This window comes from Megalobrama amblycephala, linkage group LG1 (genome assembly GCF_018812025.1).
Source record: "Megalobrama amblycephala isolate DHTTF-2021 linkage group LG1, ASM1881202v1, whole genome shotgun sequence".
Lineage (NCBI taxonomy): Eukaryota > Metazoa > Chordata > Actinopteri > Cypriniformes > Xenocyprididae > Megalobrama > Megalobrama amblycephala.
This window is the reverse complement of record NC_063044.1, coordinates 72,819,262-72,847,113: the sequence shown is the minus strand read 5'-3', so window position 1 is coordinate 72,847,113 and position 27,852 is coordinate 72,819,262. Positions and strand designations below refer to the sequence as shown.

The 27,852-nt window shown below is 40.5% G+C and overlaps 2 protein-coding genes across 2 annotated transcripts; both read left to right on the top strand.

Moving 5' to 3' along the window:
- The first annotated feature begins 9,378 nt into the window (after window positions 1-9,378).
- LOC125248610 (gastrula zinc finger protein XlCGF7.1-like) lies at window positions 9,379-10,893 on the top strand. Its single transcript, XM_048160624.1, has one exon. It carries the CDS (start codon window positions 9,379-9,381, stop codon window positions 10,204-10,206), a length of 828 nt encoding a protein of 275 aa, XP_048016581.1. The 3' UTR covers window positions 10,207-10,893.
- An 8,848-nt stretch (window positions 10,894-19,741) lies between these two features.
- On the top strand, window positions 19,742-26,797 carry LOC125248676 (gastrula zinc finger protein XlCGF52.1-like). The gene is made up of 2 exons (XM_048160795.1): window positions 19,742-19,799; window positions 25,489-26,797. Exons 1-2 carry the CDS (start codon window positions 19,742-19,744, stop codon window positions 26,319-26,321), a joined length of 891 nt encoding a protein of 296 aa, XP_048016752.1. The 3' UTR covers window positions 26,322-26,797.
- The last annotated feature ends 1,055 nt before the right edge of the window (window positions 26,798-27,852 follow it).

Genomic DNA, 27,852 nt, shown 5'->3' with positions numbered 1-27,852 from the left:
ACAGTAATCAGGACAGAAAAGAAACACACATACCCGCAGCAGTATCAGCCATTTTCTGCTGAACTATGGTAAGCGCAGAAGGACAAAATAAAGACTGTCTGCAGTTTTTTTATCCACTAGGGGGCACCAAAACACCATTTGATCGAACTTTCCCTCTAAATTCATGTAATTAAACAAAATGAATATTGTTAAAATTAACATTCTTTTTAACTCCGTTACACTAGTCTATTTCTTTTGCTCTATGATTCCCACTTTTGCCATATGAAAGAGCGCAATTATCAGACGGCTATTTAAATGTCGCGACAAACCTAATTTCCGTTTCATTTTAAGACTGTGGCGGGACAAATTAGAATGTGGCGGGCCGCCACAGTCTAGTCAATGTATGGGAAACACTGCAATGGATTGAGATTATTTTCTTGTCCTCCCATCATGCTGTAGAAAGAGCCCAGATGATGTCACTTCCTGGGTTTTTTGAAAGGAGGAAAATCATGTCAGAAGTAACAGGGTTGAGTGAATCATGAAGGACACTGATAATAACACATTTAAAGATGCAGTCAGTCTAGACTTTGAGCATGTGAACTTTCTACAGACGCTGAAACGATCATGATATGATGTCACACTCTGTGAATCTCTTTTAAAATATAAATAACAAATAATAATCATTTCAAAATGTAAAAATATACAATCTACTCGACTTTACTGCAAACTTCACTTGATCTTGTGTTTCTGGTGTCCCACATTCACATGTGTATGAATGGAAGTCAGTGGAAGTAAAAGTATAGCAAAGGGCTATTTGAAGCTGTTAGCGCTAGCTTGGATTGCAGCGAACTAGGTGTGTCGGTCAGAACACCACAGAGCGAAGAATCAATTTGAACTGGTTTATTTATCACTGGTATGCAGATATCAACATCAGAAGGGAAAGTCAGCCTTTACATGCACATTAATAAATAGACGTTTAAATAGAAAGGGCTGCGGCAGACTTAGCAACGAGGCTTCCTTTGCGGCATCCAGGAACAATGTATCTCTTTAGCTTAGTTTGAGCCTTGGGACAGCCAGAGATAAGTATGCAAGGACTAATATGAATGATAAGACTTGTGAGCAGGTTGAGCACATCCAGTGGAGGAGAACCTGAGGTACATTCAGTAAGAGTCCTGTGTTATCTTGCGTGGGTTTGCTCATAAATGAGTTGGATACATATCAGCTGATGTAGACTTGGATGGTACGGTAAGGACGTGTGTTTGTGTGGTTTATCTGCAAAACACACAGCAGCACTCAACTGTCAGCAACATCATTACATTATCCTCATTCACATACAACTATAGGCTGCTCCCCTCATACAATAATGCAATAATGCATAAACATGTGATATAACAGCGTACTGACTTGCATTGTCACTTTTATATAATTCAAATAACACCTTCCATCACGTTTACTATCATTATTAATCTACATGCCTTACTGCAACATTATAAACATTATAACTGTGAACATCGTAGACAACTTAAACGATTTAGAACTAGCACTGATGAGTTAACATCGTCTTGAAACATTATACAGCGTCTAACATTAACTGCGTCATCACTGATGATGAGCATAGATCAGCAAACACAACAGAATCAACAGTACTCACTCCCATAGGACGCACACAAACACAAAACACAAAACACATCCAATCCAACGCTGACAACAACTTTGATGCGGGTCCACAGCACTGATGAATGGAGCAAACCCGATCGTCAGCAGCGGATGATGCAATCTGTCATTAGCTCCGTTGGTGAATGAACAGTGTTCTCTTCCGTCTGTTCGCGCTACATATTTTCATAATAAGAGTCCCCACTAGGGCAGCACAACCATGCTCTGACATCGTTGAGCTCTAGTTTATGAAGTAGTCTTTTGCACAGCCGCCCCCAAATTGTGTGCAATTTGCTCATGTAAAAGACTCAAGTTGTCAGAGGGCATTTGTCATCCTCCTCAGCATCTGGGATAACCGGAAGAGTAATAAGACGGGCAACTGGCCGGGTGTAGATTTTGTCTTTGACTTGCACATCTACAGATCGCACATGACCATCTGCACTCGGATATACTTTGATCACCCTGCCTACTGGCCAGAGCGCCCTGGGGAACTGGGGGTCCATCAGCAGGACTACAGAACCTACTGTCAGATCGTTGGGGGTACCATGCCATTTCTGTCTGCACTGGAGGGCCGGCAGGTAGCACCTGATGAATCTGGCCCAAAAGTGATCTGCTATAACTTGGCAGTGTCGCCATCTCCGCTTGCTTAATCCCTCACTCTTAGGGTAGACCACGGGAGGCAGTGCTCCATCCAGCCGCCCCATCAAGAGCAGATTTGGCGTCACAGTATCCACGTCAGCAACACTAGACGAGGTATAACCCAAAGGTTTAGTATTCAGTTTTGCCTCAACCTCTAGTAAGATAGTATATAGAACCTCCTCAGAGATAGGTTGGACTCTTATGACAGTATAAAGTGCAGTCTTGACAGACTTTATCTCCCTCTCCCACGTTCCCCCGAAGTGAGGAGCTGCAGGGGAATTGAAGCGGAAATTAATCTTCTGCTTCGCTAGAAGGTGTTGGAGGTCGGAGGACATGCTGTTAAAAGACTCACGCAGCTCTTTCTCTCCTGCCTTAAAGTTTGTACCCTGGTCGGAACAGAGCTCAACTGGAGTCCCTCGGCGAGCGATGAAATGCCTGAGACTCATCAGGAAGGAGTCCGTATCCATACTGTGCATGAGGTCTAGATGCACCGCCCGGGTGGTAAGGCACTTATAGATGATGCCCCATCTTTTCTCTGAGCGCCGTCCTATCTTGACTTGAAACGGTCCGAAGCAGTCAACGCCCATAGAGTAGAATGGCGGTTTGTATAAGCGTAGACGGGACACCGGTAGGTCGGCCATCTTCGGGACCGATGGCTTAGATTTCCATCTTCGACACTCTTCGCACTGGTGTTGCACCCTCCGAACTGCCTCCCTGCCACGAAGAATCCAGAAGACCCGGCGGATCTCCGCAAATACTCGCTCTGGGCCTGGGTGACAGAGCCGAGCACCGCCGAGTGTCTTTCCTCGGGTTACGTCATCTGCTGGGTTCTGTGCAGAGTCCACGTAGCGCCAGGTACTCCCTCCAGTAAGCTCCTGGATCTCGGCTACACGAGTACCCACAAAGACTTTGAAGCGGCATGACTCCGACTGTAACCAAGTCAACACTGTCGTAGAGTCGCTCCAAAGAATCGTCTGATCTGTCTTTAACGTCAGTTCTCTCTCTAACGTCTTTGCTAACTGGGCAGCCGTCAAGGCACCACAGAGCTCGAGGCGGGGAATGGAATGCTGACGACGGGGAGCTACCCTGGATCTAGCCGCCAGAAATGCCAGGTAGACCTGTCCCTGAGTATCTTCTGTTCTCAGGTAAACTGATCCGTAGGCCCTTTCAGAGGCGTCACTGAACACATGGATCTGTCTGGAAGCAACCCTCTGATCAGTTGGCGTTGGAGCATAGGGTCGGGGTAACGAGATGAGTGGCAGCAAGTGCAGCTCTGATTCCCACTCCTTCCACGCCTTCTGCAGCTCTTGAGGGATAAGGGGGTCGTCCCAGTCACGCGGCTTGTCCCACATGCTCTGGACGATCAGCTTGGCGCGGGTAGTGTAAGGTGCAATGAATCCCAGGGGATCATATTGTCGAGCTAACACCTTGTAAACATTCCTCATTGTCAATGCCCCATACTCCAGAGGTCGGTTCCTGTAGCCTAAGATGTCTGTGTCCCAGTGCCAGCTTAGACCGAGTGCTGGTTCTGACAGGCCAGGTTCATCATTAGACAGCCATCGCTCCATGCTATCAGACCTTGCATCTGCAGGTAAGTGCCTGAGGACATCAGGTATGTTACAGGCCCACTGTCTGATCTCGAACCCTCCAGATGCTAGTACCTCTCTGAGCCGGTCCACCAGTTCTCTGGCCTCATTTACAGTGTGCACACTCTGGAGGCAGTTATCCACATAAAAACAGCGCTCCACTGAATGCTTGACTACTTCTCCTGGCCCGCTATGATCTCTTGCATGCATTTGGAGAGCAAAGGTGGCGCAGCACGGTGAACATGCTGTGCCAAATGGCAGCACCTGCCACTCGTTGACATCAGCGGGATTATCGCGCTTCATGTCCCTCCATATAAACCTTAGGAGCGGCCGGTCTTCTGGTAAGAGCTGGACCTGGTGGAACATTCCTCTGATGTCACCACTTACTGCCACTGCATGTTCCCTGAAGCGCAGTAAAACTCCCAGCAGAGAGGCTCCTAATGTTGGTCCAGGAAGGAGAGTATCATTAAGGCTTCGACCTTGATATTGAAAAGAGCAGTTGAAGACCAAACGACTCTTCCCGTTATGACTCACTAAGTGGTGTGGTATGTACCACGACTCATCCGTGGCTGAGGCCTCACCTGGGTCAATCTTCTTGACCGCTCCTGTCTCCACCAACTTCTGAATCGCTGCGCGATACTCATCGGCTTGTAGGGGGTCTCGGGCCAATCGTCTCTCTAGACTTCTGAGGCCAGGTAAGACGGCTTCCTTTGGAGCTCTGAGCGGGGGAATATCTTGTTTCCTTAGCAGAGGTGTGGCATATCGGAGGATGCCTGCGACCGGTACACGCCTCGTCTTGGCCTCCAGGGGCTCCAGCGCTTCCTTATCCTGCTTTGATCTCATAACTAATTTGCTGTTCTGGTATGGCAGTAGGTCCATTTTCCAGAGCATCTCGACATTCTGCATCAGCTCTGTCATTCGGGGTGAGATACTAGTGAAGAGACACTGCTGGGTGCTCTGAGGCCACTGGGTAAGGTGTGTAGGTCCTTGAAGTGTCTATCCCAATCTTGTGCGAATGGCTGCCGGTCCTCCAGGAGGGCCCAGTCTCACCGGTTCCGTAGGAGTAAGTAGACGTGGGTAGTCGGCTCCGATCAGCACGAGTGGCTTAACATGCTGAAATGGCTCAAGTGGAAGATCCGCCAGGTGTTTATACCTTCTCTTCAAACTGGCAATGGGGTAAGTGTGGTCCGCCAAACCCAAACGTTGTGAGGTGAAGGCCTCCACTATCCGGAATGTTCTCTTGGGATTCATAGGAGATGATATTCTGAATGAGACAGCAGATCCCTTCAGAGTTTGGACTTCCTGACAAATTGTGCGGAGAGCGAGATCTTCAGGCCTCTTATGCAGGCCCAGTTTGTCAACTGCCTCAGGGAGGAGCATTGTGCGCTCCGATCCATCGTCCAGTATTGCGTAAGTATCTAGTGTCCTGTCTGTTATGCAGGAGAACTCTGACGACTTTCAGCAAGACACGAGAATGGGCGGATGGCCTGTCTAGGTAGAGAACTTCCGTACTGCTGCTCACCAGACAACTTTCAGCTTTCGACTGCTCAGCCTTAGGGCGTGTGTTGGCGTCGTGTAGGACTCTCAGATGCTTCCCTTGACAAATGTCGCAGAGCCTTTTAAGGTCACATTGCACTGCTTGATGTGCTCTCCCGCATCTCCAACATCTCTTCTTAACTTTGATCCACTCTATGACCTCCTCTCTGGTGAGTTTCTGAATAGCGGGACACTTATTTAGGAAGTGCTCCGTGCCCTCACAGTATGGACAGTAGGGTTTTGCTTTGCCCTTCCATCTCGACACTGATGAGCTCTGAACCTCTTGTTTAGTTGCATGGTTTGATGTATAGCTCTCGGCTCCGTGTAGCACTGTAGCTGCCGGCTTGCTGCGTCGCTTATCAGCTCGGTAACCTGACGGCCCTGGGCCACGGATGTCTGAAGGATTATCATAGCCTTGGCACCACGACTCATATCGAAGCCATTCTGCCAGGTCGAGCAGTGTATGCGTGTGTCCCGGACGGTGGAACATCTGACGCCTGAAGTTTGCTCTCATTTCTATTCGAAGCTTGGTGAGAAGTCTGGCCACATGTGAGCCGCATCTCAGCTCGAATTCTCCATCTGGACCCAGGGTCTGTAACATACCCACGAGTGACTGTACATGCAGGGAGAACCTTTCAAAAGCAGCAATATCGCCTCGTCTAATTTCAGGCGAATCCATCTCAGCAGCAATCCTCTTCAAAGCTACATGATGTGGCTGGCCGAACTTCTCGGTCAAGGCTGCCATAGTGTCAGTGTACGGCCTAGGTGAGTTGATAAAGGAGTCGGCGATGAGACAGGCCTCTTCAAGCTTCACATGATCCACAAGGATCTGATACTTGAAAAGCTCCGTAGCATCAGTGGGTAGTAGGTTTGCTAGAGCTAGTTTTAACCGAGAAAACTCCATCGGGTCTTTATGGATGAAGAAAGGAATTTTTGGTGCCGGCCCCCTGTACTCTCCTCCTCCCAAAGTCGCTGATACTGGCGAGTACTGTCTGCCTTGGGCAGGACGTGGTTGGCCTGTATCGGGCCTGGCGGGGTACTGAGTTGAGGAGCCTGCATCCATGTGATACATACTGGGCTGCAGACGTGAGATGGGCGAGTAGAGTTGTGGCCTCTGGGTGTAGGACCGGACATCGTGTTGTTCAGTACCTCGTTTAGTCTGCGGGGGGTTCAGACTTCGAGGAGTGGAATGAGGATGAGTGTAGGTCGTGATGCTGGACGTTACACTGTCCCTCATAAGCTGAAGCTCGCTCATCATACGGTCTATGACGACGACCACTCGCTGCTCCTCAGCAGCCGCAGACATTGGAGGATAGTCAGACGAAGGCCATGGGGGAGGGGGCAATCCCTCATCATACTCCTCTTCGTCTAAGGCTAATGAGTCAACTGGTAAAGGAAGGGGAGGCATTGGCCATTGCTCCGAGGTCTGATCCCGCTGCACTGTTGCTGAGGCAGTAGACTGATACGATTCCCTTCTAGTATCATAAGGTGAAGTGAAACTATACTGCCTGCTCTCGGTGTGTAGCCCGCTTGGCTCTGCTTCCTCAGAGTGGGGCAGAGGGGTATGTGGCCATCCTAGGCTTGTATCATTGAAGCTCTCCTCAGAGCTTGGGGAATAATCATCCTGCACATTGCCGTGTTTTCTCCACTTCACATGAGGCTGTGAGCTCCACTCTTCTCCCCTGGGCACGTGTGGTGCTGGGCTGGCATGTGATGGACCACGTATCTTTGATCGCACTACATCAACGTCGTAATCTTTCAAATAGGATGGCAGTCTCACCTGACGTTTGGGCCGAGTAGATGGGGCCCACGATGCTTCATCACTCTGTTGCATGCTCCTAGCACAGCTGCAGATCCGGCTCGAAGGACCACAATTTATAGCAAAGGGTTATTTGAAGCTGTTAGCGCTAGCTTGGATTGCAGTGAACTAGGTGTGTCGGTCAGAACACCACAGAGCGAAGAATCAATTTGAACTGGTTTATTTATCACTGGTATGCAGATATCAACATCAGAAGGGAAAGTCAGCCTTTACATGCACATTAATAAATAGACGTTTAAATAGAAAGGGCTGCGGCAGACTTAGCAACGAGGCTTCCTTTGCGGCATCCAGGAACAATGTATCTCTTTAGCTTAGTTTGAGCCTTGGGACAGCCAGAGATAAGTATGCAAGGACTAATATGAATGATAAGACTTGTGAGCAGGTTGAGCACATCCAGTGGAGGAGAACCTGAGGTACATTCAGTAAAAGTCCTGTGTTATCTTGCGTGGGTTTGCTCATAAATTAGTTGGATACATATCAGCTGATGTAGACTTGGATGGTACGGTAAGGACGTGTGTTTGTGTGGTTTATCTGCAAAACACACAGCAGCACTCAACTGTCAGCAACATCATTACATTATCCTCATTCACATACAACTATAGGCTGCTCCCCTCATACAATAATGCAATAATGCATAAACGTGATATAACAGCGTACTGACTTGCATTGTCACTTTTATATAATTCAAATAACACCTTCCATCACGTTTACTATCATTATTAATCTACATGCCTTACTGCAACATTATAAACATTATAACTGTGAACATCGTAGACAACTTAAACGATTTAGAACTAGCACTGATGAGTTAACATCGTCTTGAAACATTATACAGCGTCTAACATTAACTGCGTCATCACTGATGATGAGCATAGATCAGCAAACACAACAGAATCAACAGTACTCACTCCCATAGGACGCACACAAACACAAAACACATCCAATCCAACGCTGACAACAACTTTGATGCGGGTCCACAGCGCTGATGAATGGAGCAAACCCGATCGTCAGCAGCGGATGATGCAATCTGTCATTAGCTCCGTTGGTGAATGAACAGTGTTCTCTTCCGTCTGTTCGCGCTACATATTTTCATAATAAGAGTCCCCACTAGGGCAGCACAACCATGCTCTGACATCGTTACTCTTTATGAAGTAGTCTTTTGCACAAAAAGTCTAGTGTGACCGGCCCTTAATAATTACACACTTTTAGGAAAATAAATCAAATATCAGTCTAAAAGTTGATGTCAAAATATGACTGTTAATATCACATTAGATATTTTTGTCATTGATCAATTATATTTAATAGTTCTCACTACTATTGATTTTTTTTTATAAATAAATAATTTCTCGATCTCCTACTTTGTCTTTTCCTTATATCATGGTCATAGTGACTATTGATATTTCTGATATTTTTATACCATCATATGTCACCAAAGTCACCACATTTAGGTTTTGGCTGTCTGGTCTTACTGGAATGATTTTTTTTTTAAATTAAAATAAATATTAAATATAACAACAATAAGCTTATTTTACATAAAATATGGTACTTTTAGAGATAAATGAATACAAAAAATCACAAAAAGTACATAAATTGATTTTATCGAAAATAGTGATTTGACATTTATTAAAAAAAAAAAAAAAATAGGATTACACCTGAGACCTTCATGCCCAAATTTGTCCACAAAGCACCAATTAAGAGTTGCTAAATGAAGGATGTTAATTTAAGGAAAAGTGGCAGAGCAGCCATTTGGAAAATTCTGTATCCAGAAGACCTTCATTCAGTGCTGATTGTCTTAATTCAGTAAATCTACATTTAATAATTTGAATTGAAATTAAATTGAATTAATTGAATTTAAAATTGAAGTGAGATTAAGCGTAAAGCTAAATTAAATTGAAACTAAATTCAGTAAAATCAAGTGAACATCACAGGAGCGCTGGAAAGACGTACACACATTATATCTTCACCCAGACCTCTGGATTGTGTTGTTGAGATGACAGGTGAGTCTGAACAATTGGAAGATTAATGTTAAAGTTTCAGGGACATATGCAATTAATTTATGAAAATGCAAATGCATCAAAATGATCAGGATATTTTATAGCAAGTTTTATTTCATTTTGATGTACTGAAAATTAAATGAATCTTTTTTTCTCTTTCATTTCAGAGCTGATGGAAGTGAAGGAGGAGAGTGAAGAACTGAGTGAAGTGGAGGAGGAACATCATGACAAACCTGGAGAAAAACCTTTGAGTCGCTCAAAGACTGAAAAGAGATTTTTAAAGAAAAGAAGAGCCAAGAAATCTACAACCTGCACTCAGTGTGGACAGAGTTTCTCAACAAAACAAAGTCTTGATGTTCACATGAGAGTTCACACTGGAGAGAAGCCGTTCACATGTGATCAATGTGGGAAGAGCTTCACGCGATCATCACACCTTAAAGAACACATGAAGATCCATGCTGGAGTGAGACTGTTCACATGTGATCAATGTGGTAAAACATTTACTCAGTCAATAAACCTGAAGACACACCTCAGAGTTCATACGAAGGAGAAGCCATATTCATGTTCTGTGTGTGGAAAGAGTTTTTCACTGCTGTGTAGTTTACATGAACATGAGAAAATACACACTGGTGTGAGAGAGTACATGTGCTTTGATTGTGAGAAGACTTTTACTAAAGCAAACTATTTAAAACTGCACCAGAGAATTCACACTGGAGAAAAACCTTACAAGTGTTCACACTGTGACAAGAGATTCAGTGTGTCATCATCTCTGAAAACACATGAGAGGATCCACACTGGAGAAAAACCTTACAAGTGTTCACACTGTGGCAAGAGATTCAATCAGTCATCACATCTGAAAAAACATGAGAGGATCCACAGCAGAGAGAAGCCACACACGTGTGATCAGTGTGGAAAGGGTTTCACTACTAAAAGTCACCTGAAGATACACATGAAGATCCATGCAGTGCAGAAACCACATCACCACAGTCTGAAATCATGATAAGTAATTCATCTTTATGTTCTGAGAAGAGACACAGAAGAGATCTCTATATGAATCTGCTATATAAATGCTTCATTCATTCATTCATTTATTCATAGTTAGCCGTTTCTCAATATGCGTTCTTGTCTGTTCTTGTGAAATTCATCAGCTGCTACCCAAGTACTGATCTAATTCAAAGTTCACATCTAGCCAAAGAAAATATCAAATCCCCGGACGTGTTCTTGATCCTTCTTGATCCTTTTATCGATCCTTACCGTCTTACCTCGGCTAGTCCTTCTGATGATTGCCACTGGCTCTGATGCCTCTGTAATGGTTACACATGAGATATAATTCATCTTTTGTATATATAACAGGTGATCTTTGGTCATGAATCTATAATTTGTTGAAGTGAAAGTGAAGTTTCATAACTTTACCGTTGTAGCCTACTAGAGCGCTGACTTTGTGCGTTTGACTGAATTGTTTGCTTTATTTCTTATTGTAGCTTCTTATACCTTTTGCTTATACTTTTATAATGGTTATTATTGATCATTAAAACTGTCATTTAACAAAAAGAAACAGTGTTGTGTTTTATGTTTGCAGACTATATGCACATGTTACCTGAACCACATATGTTTAAAGTCTGTGTGAACCGGAAGTTGAAAATGACTTTTCTCCAGTGTTGTGACGTATTTCCCAGTGAAACAGAATATTGAATAGAGGGCAGCTTTTTTACTTTAGCGCTCCTCATCTCCATCTCTCGCTCATAGCAGACTAACGGTTGCAGAGGAGTGGTTTACGTGTTTTCAACCCAAGCCGTCAAACTGACGTTATCAGAGAAGGAACGCCATTCCAGACCGGAAGTAACTTTTCAGATTTTGATTAAAGATTACTGCAACTAATTTTTTCTGTGTTTTAACTTGCACGGATTAATTGTTCACCACAAGACTAGTAATATGCACTAATAAAGTAAATAGGGTTGATTTTGATTTAATCTGTACTTTAAAATTTTTAAAATGTAAATAAAATGTTCCTTGTCTAGTGTTGTCCTTCGACGGTTGTTAAGTTTACGTGTTTGTTGGTAGTTCTGATTTGCCTTTCTTGCCTACATCCGGATTTATCAGTTTTGCCTGGATTTACTTTTATTAAATCAGTTTGTGCTATGAAAAGCATGTAAAATAATGAAAATAATTAGAGTATATAGAAAAAGTCTTTCACGTGTCATTTTACTTAAACAATTTGAATAAACGAGTCTGTGAATATATTTCTGTGAGAAAATTTTGGGCAATACATTTCTGGGCAATTTTTTTTTTTTTCTCTCTCTCTCCATTTTAACACCTATTTGCCAACTGTTTGCCACCTGATGTCACCTGTTGGAGTTTAGGTTCCTTGCCGCTGTCACCTTTGGCTTTGTCACGGTTCATGGATTCATTGACTCGCTCTTGTGCGTTTGTAATTGTGGGCGTCGCCCTTTATGGTCTGATTGTGATCTGTTGCCAGCTGTGTCTTGTTGAGGTGTGTATCTGAGACCCCTTGGTCTCGGATACCCGTTGCAGCCCTGCTCCACCCTGCTCATCACCATCTCATCTGCATCTGTTCATCTGCAGTCAAGTTATTGTACAGCGAATTCTGTCAATAAACATTGTTAAACTCGCACTTGGATCCTCTGTCTTTGTTACATTGCCAGACAGAACGATCTGACCACGTTCATGGATCCAGTGAGATCGACGGAGCTCCAGGAGCACTTGAGTCTTGAGTAGCGTTGGTAATGACGTTATTGACGGGACGCGCAGCGTTGTGGGGAACAGCGGGGAGAGCGATCATCCGTGCTGCTCCTCGTTCCCAGCCCTGTCTCAGGAGATGAGACGGGTGTTCGACCATTCGGTGGCGGGACGGGAGGCCGCTCACAAGCTTGCGGACCTGCAGCAGAGAATTCGGCCCGTCTCGGAGTTTGCCATCGAGTTATGCACCCTGGCGGCAAAGTGCAGATGGAACGAGGAGGCGCAGCGGGATATATTTCTGCATGGGTTGACCGACCGTGTTCAGCAGGAAATCTACGCGCTGGAGTTACCCACTAGTCTTAACGGACTTATCGAGCTCGTGTTACGAGTAGATGCCCGCTTACAAGAACGGGCGGAGCGCAGACGGCCGGTAGTGCGGGTCAAAGACCCGGAGGAGGCGGGAGCCAGCGGTGGTAACACGGTCGGTCCCCCGTTCGATCATGAACCCATGCAGGTGGGTAGAGCTCGGCTCTCACGGGAGGAGAGGAAACACCAGAGAGAGAAGGGACTGTGTATGTACTGTGGTAAGGCGGGACATTTTCTGAAGGAATGTCCCTTAAAAAGACCGAGCCCGACAGTAGGTCCGAGGTTACTGTCGGGTGGTCTTTCCTTGGATAAATCCTCATCTGCAACGCTCCTCCCGGTGAGACTGCAATGGGTATCGGGGTATCATATCTGCCAAGCTCTGGGCAGTGTTTCCCAAAAGCATCGTAAGCTTAAGTTGATCGTAGCTCCATTGAAACCAATGGAGCTATGATCAACTTAGGCTTACGGTGCTTTTGGGAAACGCTGCCCTGGTCGACTCGGGGGCGGAGGGCAGCATCATGGACCATGATTTGGCCACTCGGTTGCACATACCCATTCACCCCCTTAAACATGCAATAGCTGTTCACACCCTTAATGGACAGAAGTTACCCACCATCACACATGCCACGGAGCCTTTAACCGTCATCACATCCGGTAATCACACTGAACAGTTGTCATTCTTCATCTCCAGATCTTCACTCCATCCGGTCATTTTGGGACATCCTTGGCTGGCGATTGAGTGATTGAGTGGGGCCAGGTTTTGGTGGCGGAGTGGAGTAATCACTGTCATGTGTCTTGTTTGTTGAGCTCCTTCCACATTGATGACATGCATACGGCTTCTCTCCAGTGTGAACTCTCATGTGTCCTGTAAGATGTGCTAATTGTGTAAAGCTCTTCCCACACTGATAACAAGTGAATGGCTTCTCTCCAGTGTGAACTCTCATGTGAAGCTCAAGACATTGTTTGATTGAGAATCTCTTTTCACACTGATCACACATATACGGCTTCTCTCCAGTGTGGATCCTCAAGTGAACATCAAGATTACATTTGTTTGAGAAACTCTTTCCACACTGATCACACGTGAATGACTTTTCTCCGGTGTGGATCCTCATGTGTCCTTTAAGGTGTGCAGATTGACTGAAACCTTTCCCACATTGATGACATGTGAACGGCTTCTCTCCAGTATGAACTCTCATGTGAGCATCAAGATGTTGTTTTGTTGAGAAACTCTTTCCACACTGAGTGCAGGTTGTAGATTTATTGGCTCTTCTTTTCTTTAAAAATGTTTTTTTTGTCTTTGAGCGGCTCAAAGGTTTTTCTCCTGGTTTGACATGATGTTTCTTCTCCACTTCACTCAGTTCTTCACTCTCCTCACTCTCTTCCATCAGGTCTGAAAAAAATAAATAAATGTTTAATTTTTTTTCAGTAAATCTTACAGTTGTTATTTTTTAAATATTATAGGCACAAGTAAAATGTTTGTGTAGTGGGAAATGATGATTTGCTGCTCAAGAAACAATTTTGATCAGTATTGAAAACAAGTTGTTTTTAACATTTTGATGAACAGAAAATTCAAAAGAACAACATTTATCTGAAATGGAAAGCATTTGTAACATTATGTCATTATGTAACACAATATAAGGCATCTTGTGTATCAAATCATCATAGGTCTAATGTGACCATCCCTTAATAATTAAAAGCTTTTCAGTAAAATAAATTAAATATTAATCTAAACGTTAGAGCCCAAATTATGGCACTATTGTCTATTTTTTAAAGTTATAATCATGCCAGATAATAACTTTGTAAATTTTTAGATTACAATTATTTCTGAAGGATCACTCTGAAGGATGACTCTGAAGACTGGAGTAATGATGCTGAAAATTCAGCTTCGATCACACGAATAAATTAAATTTTACTATATATTCACATAGAATATGTATAGTTAGATTACTTCTTCTAAAGTAAACTTGATTTTGTGAATAATCTACAAACAACACATTAAATCATCAAGTCTCCTCACATTCATTCTCTAGTTCTTCACATTTGTCATTGACAGGCCCAGCGGAGGGTCTTTGTCTCCTCAGGTGTGAATCACAGCATTATTCATGATGCTTCACGCCCTCGACACATACAGCCATTCTGACACTAAAAGTGTCTTACAAAAGATAAATCACTATATTGTTTCGTATAGGGCTGACCCCTAATAATTGACTAACCATTAGTGTGCTAGAAGAGGCTTGATCGACCAAGATTTGATTAGTCGGTTAGTCGCAAAAAACTTAGCAGGAAACCCAAACATTCGCCCATCATTCATCAACATCAAATATGGCTTATCTCTTGAAACATGTAAGCAGTAGTGACTTTACAATCCTCTCGCTCTAATGTTAGTCTGGTTCGATCAATGTGCGCTGTTATCTGGCTCATGTCCATGTGTTTGTGTGGAGAGCGTGTTTACTGCATGACATGGAGGCGCCGGTGCGATCATGTCTATCATTGTGCTGAATACAGTGGAATCAGATTTTAACCATGAAAATATTTTTAAGAAACTGATAAAAGCACAAATATCAGGGCATGTCAAAACTTCTGCCCCAAAACCCCCTCAGACCCCAGAGGATTCAGTTATATTGAGCTTTGTTGGTAAAATGTCTGCTGGAATGTTGAAAAATGTTCAGTGTTAAAATGTAGTATTTTAATTGATTTTTTTCTTTACAAACCATTGTTGTAATGAACTTAACCTTTAAGAATGTTTTAAAAACTATTTATGTTGAGAGAGACCATACAAAATACGCTTAAAGACAAATATGACCATGATATAAGGAAAAGACAGAGTAGGGGACAGAGAAATGATTTATTTCTAAAAGACATCAAATTTAAATAACTCAAAAAAGTACCAGTGTGTTTGCCACATTGAGAATGTTGTGTAGAATCAATCCCTCATTCATTTCCTATGGTGCCTATGGTATTTTTATCCACAAAGGACCAATTAAGGAGTTTTGTTTTTTAACATTGTATAATCAAGTCCATTAAATTTTTTGTGATTTTTTTCTTTGAAAAGTAAGACAAAATTATAAAAAGCAAATTTAATTTATACAAGTGAAAAAAATTGCAAAATAAGTCAGAAAAAAAGGTACTGATAATGTGATTGCAGTGGGAGAAGCTGATATGCCAATATCAAAAATCAGTTACTAAGTGTGTTTTATATTGATGTCTTGATAAGAGAATATAAATAATGTAAAGTCTTCCAAATATAAATAATGATAAGAAAAAACAGATGCAGCATAAAGACAGAAATAAATGTAGATATTTATAGTCATCAAATCCCCTCAGTCTGTTGACAGCAATGAAATGAGCTTTAAGTGTCAATTTACAGCAGATCTGAAGACATCAGCATAATAAATGAGGTGAAAACAGGAACTATTGACATGAAATAAAGAGTGTTTTCAGCAGTTTTTCTGTTAATATTGATGACTATCAACAGTCATTCAACAAGACATTCAGATCATCTCACTTTATTCTGAGTGTTTGCTGTTAGAAACTGATTATTTGAGTCAGGATATATGAAAAAAGACTATAAAACTGCTCTATTGAAAGACAATACTGATATTTCTCACAATATGACACATATAAAACATAAAACAAAAACATTAATGACACTCATCTTCATCAACCTCTACAGCTAAATAACTACAGCACACAATATGTCCATATTAATCTAAATATAGTCTGATTTTATGATAACTGCATTAATTTCAATAAAGTAATTAAGTGATTAATATGTTGCAGTTTTGTATTTGTATTGCAGTACAGATTTAAAATATCTCACGGCTCATTATAGGCTCAATATAAAGTATTTATCAGTATCATATATTTTAATAATATGAGTCATTCAGTAACAGTTCTTCTCACTCCAAACACTGAAACAATGGTGAGTTGTGACTGAGCTTCAGCAGTTTCAGTGTTTTTTGTGTTGTCAGGATCAACAGTCTCTGTTTGGTTAGAGTCTCTAGGGTCTTTCCATGGTCCCCGTTTCTCCTTTTAACACCTCCAGAATCCAGCTGGACACTGTAGGATCTCGAGTCGATGGGCTTCACCACTGTGCCCTTTCTCCAGATCTCATGAGGCTCGAATGCTTGTATTCTCACAGTCACCTTGTTTTAGTGTGTCTGAGTCTTTGGCTGATCTGTTAAAGTATGTTTGTTGCAGTTGTTTGAGGCTGGTTTTCATGGGTAATCGTGTCTTAGTGCCACTGTTGCTGGTTTTTCTGTGGTGACTATTCTGTCTATTGCAAGAAAGCTCTAGTAACTCACTTTGATTAGCTTGGAAATGCTGTGAGACCTTGAGAAGGATCTGGGAAACTTTGGGAAAGTTACATCTTGCATCAATCAAGAAGATTAGAGGCTTAAAACACTGATACGTCAGAAATATAATTGATCACAAAAACTGTGTCATAATATATTGAGTCATAATTTATAATATTTTAAGACTTTGAACAAGAACATACACAGAGAAGTATTCTGACCTAATTGTCAGTAATTTAAAATGAATATAGTTTAGGCCAGACTCGACTTACTTTACCTAACCTGAGAATAATAAATAATACGGTTAAAAGTGTTGATCAGAGCACCGCAAAACAATCTGACATATTAAAAGATTCACCCTTGATATCCAATAGCCTGTCATCAAAGAGTTTGTTCTAGTCAGTTTGATGTTCATTCACACCACGAGGCTTCATGAAGTCAAAACAATTACTATGAACTTTAAACAAAACTTTTTCCAAAATAAACTGAAATGATCTCACCACAGCTTTACACAACCAGCAGAAAGAGAGCAGGAATAGAGATGAGCAGCGTGTTGTTTTTTAGTGATTATGTTATTTTCATAGATGTTTTGTTGTTTTGAACAGTATTTGGCGCGTCTACCGTTGGCGGCCGATGACGTCACCGCTCTCGCGCGCCTTCCTCTCATTCAGTTTCAGCGTCGAGTCTTCTGAGGAGAGTCCAGCAGTTCACGGTATTTCTCACATTTACACGATCATCAAACACACTTTATACAGTTAATGGGGGCAAGTTGCCAAGCACTGAAAAGAATTTATGTGGCCTTGATAAGATCTACGGTGGACTATGGCAGTATAGTGTATTCTTCAGCAGCTAGATCCCATTTAAAACAATTGGATGTGATTCAGGCTCAGGCGTTGAGAGTGTGTAGTGGAGCTTTTAAAGGAATTGAAATCAATAGAAGAACATCTAATAATTTAGCAGTATGTAGTGGAGATGGTTGCAAATTTAGTTGCTTTGCATTGGGTGGAAAAAGGAAAAACTGACAAAATCATAATATGTACAGACTCAGCTTCAGCTCTAGTTAGTCTAATATCGTTCCATTCAAGTCGACAGGATATTCTCTACTCAGTTACAAGAATAACACACCAGGGTGGACTAGTTACATTTTTATGGGTTCTGGCACACATAGGAGTGGAAGGGAATGAAAAAGTGGACAAGGTCGCAAAGAAGGCATTAAAGAAGGAAAATGTAGAAATGTAAATAAGAATCAGTAAAGCGGAAGTAAAATGTATAATCTGGGAAAAAATGAACAAGAAATGTGGGATAGTGAGGGGAAAGGGAGACATTTATACCATATCCAAAAGAGTATTAAAGTAAATAAGGTGGGAGGTGGAGATAGAAAAGAAGAAACAGTACTTACGAGACTAAGACTGAAACACTGTGCTCTGAATAAAACATAGTAGACTAAAAGAACAAGGGGTGCAGAAACTCACTTTAAAAACAATACTAAGTATGAATGACAGATACTGGGCTTTATTATAGGATATAAAGGTAGGGTTTTTTTTTGTTTTTTTTTTTGCTCTCCCTGGATATTATAGATTATACTGTAAACTTACTGACTGATCCGCACTCCGGAACAGAAGGTGGCGGTAATGCACCATTAAGCTGGATGCCAACCGCCGTTAAAAAAGAAGAAGAAGAGCCTTTATACAGTTTGATCAAGCGACAGACTCGTTTCTGTGTTGTTTTCATGGAGCACAGCGATAGTTGTGCGTCTTCCTGCTGAAATAAACATTTAGTGCAGCAGCAGCAGCATGTGAGGAAAATATGTTGAATTAATTCAGACCTGAGCGATTTTGTGTTCGTTTGTGTTATTGTTTCATGTTTTATAGTGAAAACTGCTAAGTCAAAGTTTGAGATATGATGGGAATCGATCTCTAGTTTTGCTGCTGCCTTTTTATTTCTACTCTTTTAACATCTTTAGATCATCTTTGTCACTTTACAGTATTTAAACACACTGGAACAGAAAGTGTTAAATTCATGAAGCATATAACGAGCCACATGAGATATTTTACATCAATAAATAATTGTATAATTAATATAGAAACGTAAATAAAAGTTTGTCACCGGAAACATTGCTTTGTGATGCTGTTTATTTTTTAAATATTTTATAATAATTGCACGTTGTTCCATCTAATTACATTATTGCAATAAATATAGTTACTAGAATATCAAACTATTATATGTCATTATGCTGCTGTAGTTATCCTATTTGTGTTTGTTGTATTATTGTTGATATATTGTTGTATATATGTCATATTGTGAGAAATATCAGTATTGTCTTTCAATAGAGCAGTTTTATAGTCTTTTCTCATATATCCTGACTCAAATAATCAGTTTCTAACAGCAAACACTCAGAATAAAGTGAGATGATCTGAATGTCTTGTTGAATGACTGTTGATAGTCATCAATATTAACAGAGAAACTGCTGAAAACACTCTTTATTTCATGTCAATAGTTCCTGTTTTCACCTCATTTATTATGCTGATGTCTTCAGATCTGCTGTAAATTGACACTTAAAGCTCATTTCATTGCTGTCAACAGACTGAGGGGATTTGATGACTACAAATATGTGTTTCTGTATTCATGCTTTCAACTGTTTTTTTACTACTTTTCTAGATATTTGCCATTATTTTAATGAAGAAACAGAATAAAGTTCAATTTAGAAATAAAATGTTCTGAATTAGCCTCAGTTGCTTTACGATAGATGGATATAAATACTGAATGCAATTAGTTTATGGGTGAAATACAAAAAGAGGTTAATATAGAAAAAAAAAAAAAACTGTCATTATTTAGAACAAGAATCATTTTCTGACATTCAAACACTGTATTTAAGGATCACAGTGCAGCCCAAAATACTCTTTAATTGTCATTTTAAATCTTTATATAAAATTTGATATCTGGACTTTAACCCTATAAACACAGTAACTGATATATTTTTAATTTTGGCAGATCAGCTCCTCCCACAGCAGTCACATCATCAGTGAAGCTCCTCCCACATCAGTTACATCATCAGTGAAGCTCCTCCCACAGCAGTTCGTCAATAAATGCTGGAATATTCCCATCAGACGAGCATCAGAGCATCAGGAAGAGCTGAAATCTGCAAAGACTGAGTTTATTAAAGAGGACAGTGAGAACATGAGTGATCCAGAACCCTGCAGAATGAAACACACTGAAGATACTGAAGAACAAAGAGGTTGGTGTTTATTCTTCATTCATTCATGATGCTGAACATCATTCATGATAGAAAGATTCAAGCACTTCTGCACATTTAGAGGAACAGTTAAACTATTAAATGAGACATAATGACCTTTTCTAACAAAAGCTCAGTAAAGGGAAGTTTGAGAAACTTTCATAATGATTATCAACATCAGATCAAACTAAATATTTATTTTCCATTATTTTAATATCTGCTTCACAGTTTGCAAGAGTGTTTCCAGAATTTAGGCATTTCCAATATAGTTTACAACATTGTTATTTTTAAGAATAAACTGTAAACAGCAAAATGTTTGAAGTAAATGAACTTTCCAGAATCGCTGACAGGGTTGTAAGTGTAACTGGAGCAAAATCTCTTCTTACAGTAACTTTGGTAACAGGGTTGATGAATGCAGTCATTCATTTGTGTAAAAACTGAGACAATGGATTGAGATTATTTTCTTGTCCCATCATGCTGTAGAAAGAGCCCAGATGATGTCACTTCCTGGGTGTTTTTGAAAGGAGGAAAATCATGTCAGAAGTAACAGGGTTGAGTGAATCATGAAAGACACTGATAATAACACATTTAAAGATGCAGTCAGTCTAGACTTTGAGCATGTGAACTTTCTACAGACGCTGAAATGATCATGATATGATGTCACACTCCGTGAATCTCTTTTAAAACATAAATAACAAATAATAATAATTTCAAAATATACAATCTACTCCACTTTACTGCAAACTTCACTTGATCTTGTGTTTCTGGTGTCCCACATTCACATGTGTATGAATGGAAGTCAGTGGAAGGAAAAGTCTAGTGTGACCGGCCCTTAATAATTACACAGTTTTAGGAAAATAAATCAAATATCACTTTAAAAGTTGATGTCAAAATATGGTTGTTAATATCACATTAGATATTTTTGTGATTGATCAAATATATTTCTCAAAATATTTCAGAGCAATGTTTTTTTTTTTTTTTTCTTAATATTATTTATAAATTATTAAGAATTATTTAAGGAAAGGTGGCAGAGCAGCCATTTGGGAAATTCTGTAGCCAGAAGACCTCCATTCAGTGCTCATTGTCTTAATTTAGTAAATCTAAATGTAATAACATTTGAAACTGGAGTCAGATTAAGCGTGGAGCTAAAGTAAAATTGAGACTAAATTCTAAAATTAAGTGATCTTCACAGGGGCGCTGAAAAGACATACACACATTATACCTTCACCCAGACCACTGGATTGTGTTTTTGAGATGACCGGTGAGTCTGTACAATTGGAAGATTAATGTTAAAGTTTCAGGGACATGTGCAATTAATTTATGAAAATGCATCAAAATGATTGTAATGTTTTATAGAAGTTGTCTATCACAGCCAGAGGTGTCAAGTAACGAAGTACGCACCTGCACATGTCACAAATCACGTCATACTCCAGCAAGGAGGACATAGCAAGTGTTGGCGTCGTCACTCAAAAAAAGATTATTTCTTAAAAGTTATTATTTCTCCACCACTGGCTCACGTAGGCTATCAAACGGGTGCTTTCTCTTCGTCCTCTGCAAATTAAGCTACGTAGTTCGGTAGAGAGACGTTTGAAAAAATTAGTGTATACACCGCTTTTTAAACTTTTTTTTTTTTAGCGCGACCCTTTTTATCTATGTGACCCACAGTCATATACAACGATGCTAAACAAGCCAAAACGAATTAATTTAAAACGAAACTGAAGGTAAACCTGCGTTGCTCGCATGGTATTATACCTTTCTCTTTTGGTGAAGTGGAACAGTCCTTTTGCTGAATGGCCTATTGTACCTTTTATATGTTTTTTTTTTAAACTGTATTTTATTTTTTATAATAAAGAAGCTGCGATGTCACATTTCCAGTGCTTTGTTGTGTGTGCGCGAGGCGCGGGCGCGATCAAACATCTGTATTTGCAGGGGACTTGCCTCATCGTCATGGCAATGGTTCGTGGACAGGTCAGATTACGTCAAAGTTTGTTGGATGCTCAGAGGACCAAACAAACGACGATTAACATGTTCAGTCTGGTAAAAACAGACTCCGACCAACGCCAACACCTATCCAACAAACTCCAACAGACGAGTCTGTTGGCGTTTTTTTGGTGCGGTGTGAACTGAATCAGCTGAAAACCACCTGCATTTGGCGGGTTGGCGGGTGTTAATGTCAAGCCCTGACTTTTACTAAGCCTGCTCTGGGTACACCAAAACTACCCGCATTGCCCTCACAGATTCCTGCAGTTAAGCTTGGATGTACATTCCAATAAAGGTCATTGATGACATGCCTCTGAACTGAAGTTTGACTTTTTGCACCATTAAAATACTTATAGGCAACTAGTCATCATATCTTCCGCTCCATGAAACACATGTTAACCCTCTGGAGTCTGAGGCTGATTTGGGGCTTGGAGAAGTTTTGACATGCCCTGACATTTGTGCTTTTTTCAGTTGTTCATAAACATATAAATGACAAAAGTGTCATTACACTGTATTCAGCACAAACTAGGCTACCATAATATGTGAGGAACATGTATGTACTAGGGGTGCACCGAAATTTCGGTCGCCGATAAAAAATCCAGCCGAAAATGTCAACCGAAAATGAATGTCAACCGCGCCCCTCCCATCTGTGCGCTAGCGCTTGGGTTTCACTCACGGTCAAGCTGTTATCACTCGTCACCCACCCCTCCGCAAACGGTGCCCGAGAAACGGTCACGTACAAGTGAGGAGGCGTACACTCCCTCACTTTCTGAGATGTTTGACGAAATTTTACAGGAAAGCACTCCAATTCGTAGCGGTGTTGAAACAAGCGCAGCCGCACAACAAATAGAGATGTATCTAGCTGAACAACCCATTGCCAGAAGCGACAATCCTCTGGACTACTGGCGCGCAAACAAAGACCGCTTTCCATTGCTTGCACAGATTGCACGCAGGTATTTATCTGCCCCAAGCACCAGCACAGACAGTGAGAGACTATTCAGTGCAGCATCTCATGTTCTTAATGAGAAGAGGAACCGTCTTTCTTGGGAAAAAGCTGAGCAACTTTTGTTCTTAAAGAGAAACCTGACACGTTTCCTTAAATAAACAGCAGTCAAATTTTCTGTTTATATAGTTACATTAAAATTTGCGTAGCACTGCACAACTGTGTTTCCTAAGGCTACATAGGCTTAAATGTTGTTTACAGTTTGAGTTTGGATTAAGTTCTATTGCTGTTTTTGCACTGTTGTTTTGCATTGTTTTGCACAGAAATTTAAAATGCAAGTAAATAATTGTTTACATGCAGCAACAGAATAGAGGCCCACTGCCATTCTGTGATTTTGTGTGCAGTTATTCAGATAATTGTGGATTGTTTTTTCCCCCACAAATGTTAATCTATTTTATTCAATGGAAGAAAACTTGAAGAATAATATTATTTATTTATTGTTAAAAAATATTTTAGGTTTTGTTATGTAACAAAAAGTGTTAATAAAAGTTTGATGATTATTCTATTGGTTTGTGATTTTTCATTTCAGATCCATTAAAAATTAAGCAATACGTTTTTAAAAGAAGCCATTTTCGGCTTCAGTTTCGGTTTTCGGCCAAGTGCATCCTAAATTTTCGGTTTCGGTTTCGGCCCAGAATTTTCATTTCGGTGCATCACTAGTATGTACATGTTTGTGTTTTTGAAGGAATAATATTTATGCGTGGTTATTGAAAAAACAAAAAACTTAAGTCACTGAAATAAGGCCAAAAAAGTATATTAAATCTGTGTTCACAAGACTTATGGGTATTGGAGGTTGTAGACTAGAGTTTTTGCTTCAGAATTATGTAAAAAAGTATGCTGCCTGCTTGTTCATATAAAACAATATATTGATTTAGTTTTTGTAAGGCACTTTTTGTCAAGAAACACTGTATGCGTGGAGGCGTGAATCTGCATAAATAATGGGCCATTTACACCTGAGAAGACAAAAGAATCACATAATAATGAGCTGAAATGACTTGCATATTAATGAGGCCTTTCAGTCAGGTAGGCTGTGAAAAAAGCCCTCTGTAATAATGTCTCAGCTCATCATAAACAGCAATACTGTGAAATATTATTACAATTTAAAATAATGGTATTCTATTATATTCTTTAAAATATAATGTATTTCTGTGATGCAAAGTGTCTGAACAATTATGTTACCTCTATGGCATTTCATATAGGCTTTTAGCTTAAAAGCATGCACATTTGGAGAAATATTGATGGATTCTTATATATCTATGTCAATTTTCTATACTGAGAAGTAATATTTATTGTCATCACTGAGTGCTGGATACTGTTTTTTCAATTCATACTTGCAGCCGGAGGGCGCTCTCTGTACATCTTTAGTCCACAAATTATTCTAAAGAAGAAGAGGACATTTCAGGAATGGTGTTTTCAATTCATACTTGCAGCCGGAGGGCGCTCTCTGTACACCTTTAGTCCACAAATTATTCTAAAGAAGAAGAGGACATTTCAGGAATGGTGTTTTTAATTCATACTTGCAGCCGGAGGGCACTCTCTGTACACCTTTAGTCCACAAATTATTCTAAAGAAGAAAAGGAACTAGGAACTAACGGCATGTCTTCTAGAGATCACTAACCATTTCTTTAACATCCAAATAAACACTTTTTAAGACAATAAATACACGATTGAGATGATGAATGCATGTATTGCCTCAGAATTTGCCTCTGAATAGCGCTGGCTCCGTGGGCGTGGGCGCATTAGCGGATAATGAGCTGAATCACGGACTTCTGACATGGCTCTCTTTTCATACAGATTACATAAACACAGAATGTTTGTTTTCGATTTGACTTACACGATTTAAAACCTGACATTTCAACATTTCTTTAGACGTAAGTGTCAATTTTTTTGTCATTAGTATTCATAAGTTACAGTTCATTTTCTGAGAACTATCAGATTGGACTTCGTTCAGAGGGAGAGGAGAGATCACGCATCATGTTAGTTTTCTTTATTTTAAAAAAAGCACAACATTGTGTTTTTACTCTGAGTGTACACAAATAAAAGAAAATATTCTATAGTTTCAATTGATATATTACTTATGTCTCTATGACAAAAAATGATGGAGTATTTTAAGTCTGTTTTGCTGCAATGTGAAAAAAATCCTGCAAAACTCGCCGGCGCGTTTTCAGACCTCAGGGAGTTAATGCTCAGTAGTACACATATATGGTGCTTTAATGTATTTGCATTGTAAAATGCGTTCATTTTCAATGGGCATATATGCGGCTGAAACGGGTAGCCTAGTGCATCCCACATTTTTCAACATTAACATTTTAATATAACATTGTAGTCATAATGTCCTTTAGAAAAATGTTTTTTTGAGGAGGTGGAGTGCACAATTGGCCCCTGTGGCGCGGCCTAAGCTTTTGTCCTTAATGACATTCCCCCCCCCCCCCCCCCCCATTACTTTTACTTTTATACTTTAAGTAGTTTTGAAACCAGTGCATTTATACTTTTACTTGAGTAAAAAGCTTGAGTTGATACTTCAACTTCTACAGAAGTATTTTTAAACCCTAGTATCTATACTTCTACTTGAGTAATGAATGTGAATACTTTTGACACCAGTGATCACAGCAAGTCTCAATTTTATGACCTTTCACTTCGTATTTTTCTCTTTAAATTATTTTGATTTACTGAAAATGAAATGAGTCTCTTTTTTCTCTTTTATTTCAGAGCTGATGGAAGTGAAGGAGGAGAGTGAAGAACTGAGTGAAGTGGAGGAGGAACATCATGACAAACCTGGAGAAAATCCTTTGAGTCGCTCAAAGAATAAAAAGACATTTTTAAAGAATAGAAGAGCCAATAAATCTACAACCTGCACTCAGTGTGGAAAGAGTTTCAAATTCAATCATCATCTTAAAGGTCACATGAGAGTTCATACTGGAGAGAAGCCATACACATGTGATCAGTGTGAGAAGAGTTTCAGTCATTCATCAACCCTTAAAAAACACATGAGGATCCACACCGGAGAGAGACAGTTCACTTGTGATCAGTGTGGCAAAACATTTCTTCTGGAATCATCCCTGAAGAGACACCTGACAGTTCATACGAAGGAGAAGCCACATTCATGTTCTGTGTGTGGAAGGAGTTTTTCACTGCTGCAGTATTTACATGCGCATCAGAAAACACACACTTGTGTGAGAGAGTACATGTGCTTTGAGTGTGAGAAGAGTTTTACTACAGCAAACTGTTTAAAACAGCACCAGAGAATTCACACTGGAGAAAAACCTTACAAGTGTTCACACTGTGACATGAGATTCAGTCAGTCAGGAACACTGAAAACACATGAGAGGATCCACACTGGAGAAAAACCTTACAAGTGTTCACACTGTGACAAAAGATTTAGTCAGTCATCATATCTGAAAACACATGAGAAGATCCACACTGGAGAGAAGCCGCACACGTGTGATCAGTGTGGAAAGAGTTTCTCTATTAAAAGTCGGCTGAAGATACACATGAAGATCCATGCAGAGGAGAAACCACATCACCACAGTCTGAGATCATGATAAGTAGATCATCTTTATGTGCTGAGAAGAGACTCAGAAGAGACTTAGCAAAATCTATCTTCTCCACCTATAGTTGGCGCTGTTGCTCTGTGTCTGCTGTTGAATTATCCAGGTTGTGGATGAGGAGCGACCCCTGATGTGATTGTGTACATACAGTAGTTAAGTGTTATATAAATGCTTCATTCCTTCTTTTATTCATAGTTTGCTGTTTCTCAATATGTGTTCTTTTCTGTTCTTGTGAAATTCATCAGCTGCTGCCCAAGTTCTGATCCAATTCAAAGTTCATATCTAGCCAAAGAAAATTTCAAATCCCCAGATGTGTTCTTGATCCGCCCCTTTTATTGAGCCTTACAGTCTAAAAATTCTTTCTTTGTATTGGTCTTAAGTAATATTCTAATTTTCTGAGATACTGAATTTGGGATTTTCCTTAGTTGTCAGTTATAATCATCAAAATTAAAAGAAATAAACATTTGAAATATATCAGTCTGTGTGTAATGAATGAATATAATATACAAGTTTCACTTTTTGAATGGAATTAGTGAAATAAATCAACTTTTTGATAAAATACTAATTATATGACCAGCACCTTTATATACAAAAGATGAATTATATCTCATGTTTAACCACTACAGAGACATCAGGGCCAGTGGCAATTATCAGAAGGACTAGCCGAGGTAAGAAATCTCGGCCAACTGAAAAGTATGAACATGAAAAGTATGAGCATGTACAGCACTCAATATTTAGTTGGGGCTCATTTTGCCTGAATTACTACAGCAATGCGGCGTGGCATGGAGTCGATCAGTCTGTGGCACTGCTCAGGTCTTATGAGAGCCCAGGATGCTCTGATAGTGGCCTTCAGCTCTTCTGCATTGTTGGGTCTGGCATATCGCATCTTCCTCTTCACAATAACCATAGATTTTCTATGGGGTTAAGGTCAGGTGAGTTTGCTGGCCAATTAAGAACAGGGATACCATGGTCCTTAAACCAGGTACTGGTAGCTTTGGCACTGTATGCAGGTGCCAAGTCCTGTTGGAAAATGAAATCTGCATCTCCATAAAGTTGGTCAGCAGCAGGATTCATGAAGTGCTCTAAAACTTCCTGGTATACGGCTGCGTTGACCTTGGACCTCAGAAAATACAGTGGACCAACACCAGCAGATGACATGGCACCCCAAACCATCACTGACTGTGGAAACTTTACACTGGACCTCAAGCAACGTGGATTGTGTGCCTCTCCTCTCTTCCTCCAGACTCTGGGACCCTGATTTCCAAAGGAAATGCAAAATTTACTTTCATCAGAGAACATAACTTTGGACCACTCAGCTGCAGTCCAGTCCTTTTTGTCTTTTAGACGCTTCTGACGCTGTCTGTTGTTCAAGAGTGGCTTGACACAAGGAATGCAACAGCTGAAACCCATGTCTTGCATACGTCTGTGTGTAGTGGTTCTTGAAGCACTGACTCCAGCTGCAGTCCACTCTTTGTGAATCTTCCCCACATTTTTGAATGGGTTTTGTTTCACAATCCTCTCCAGG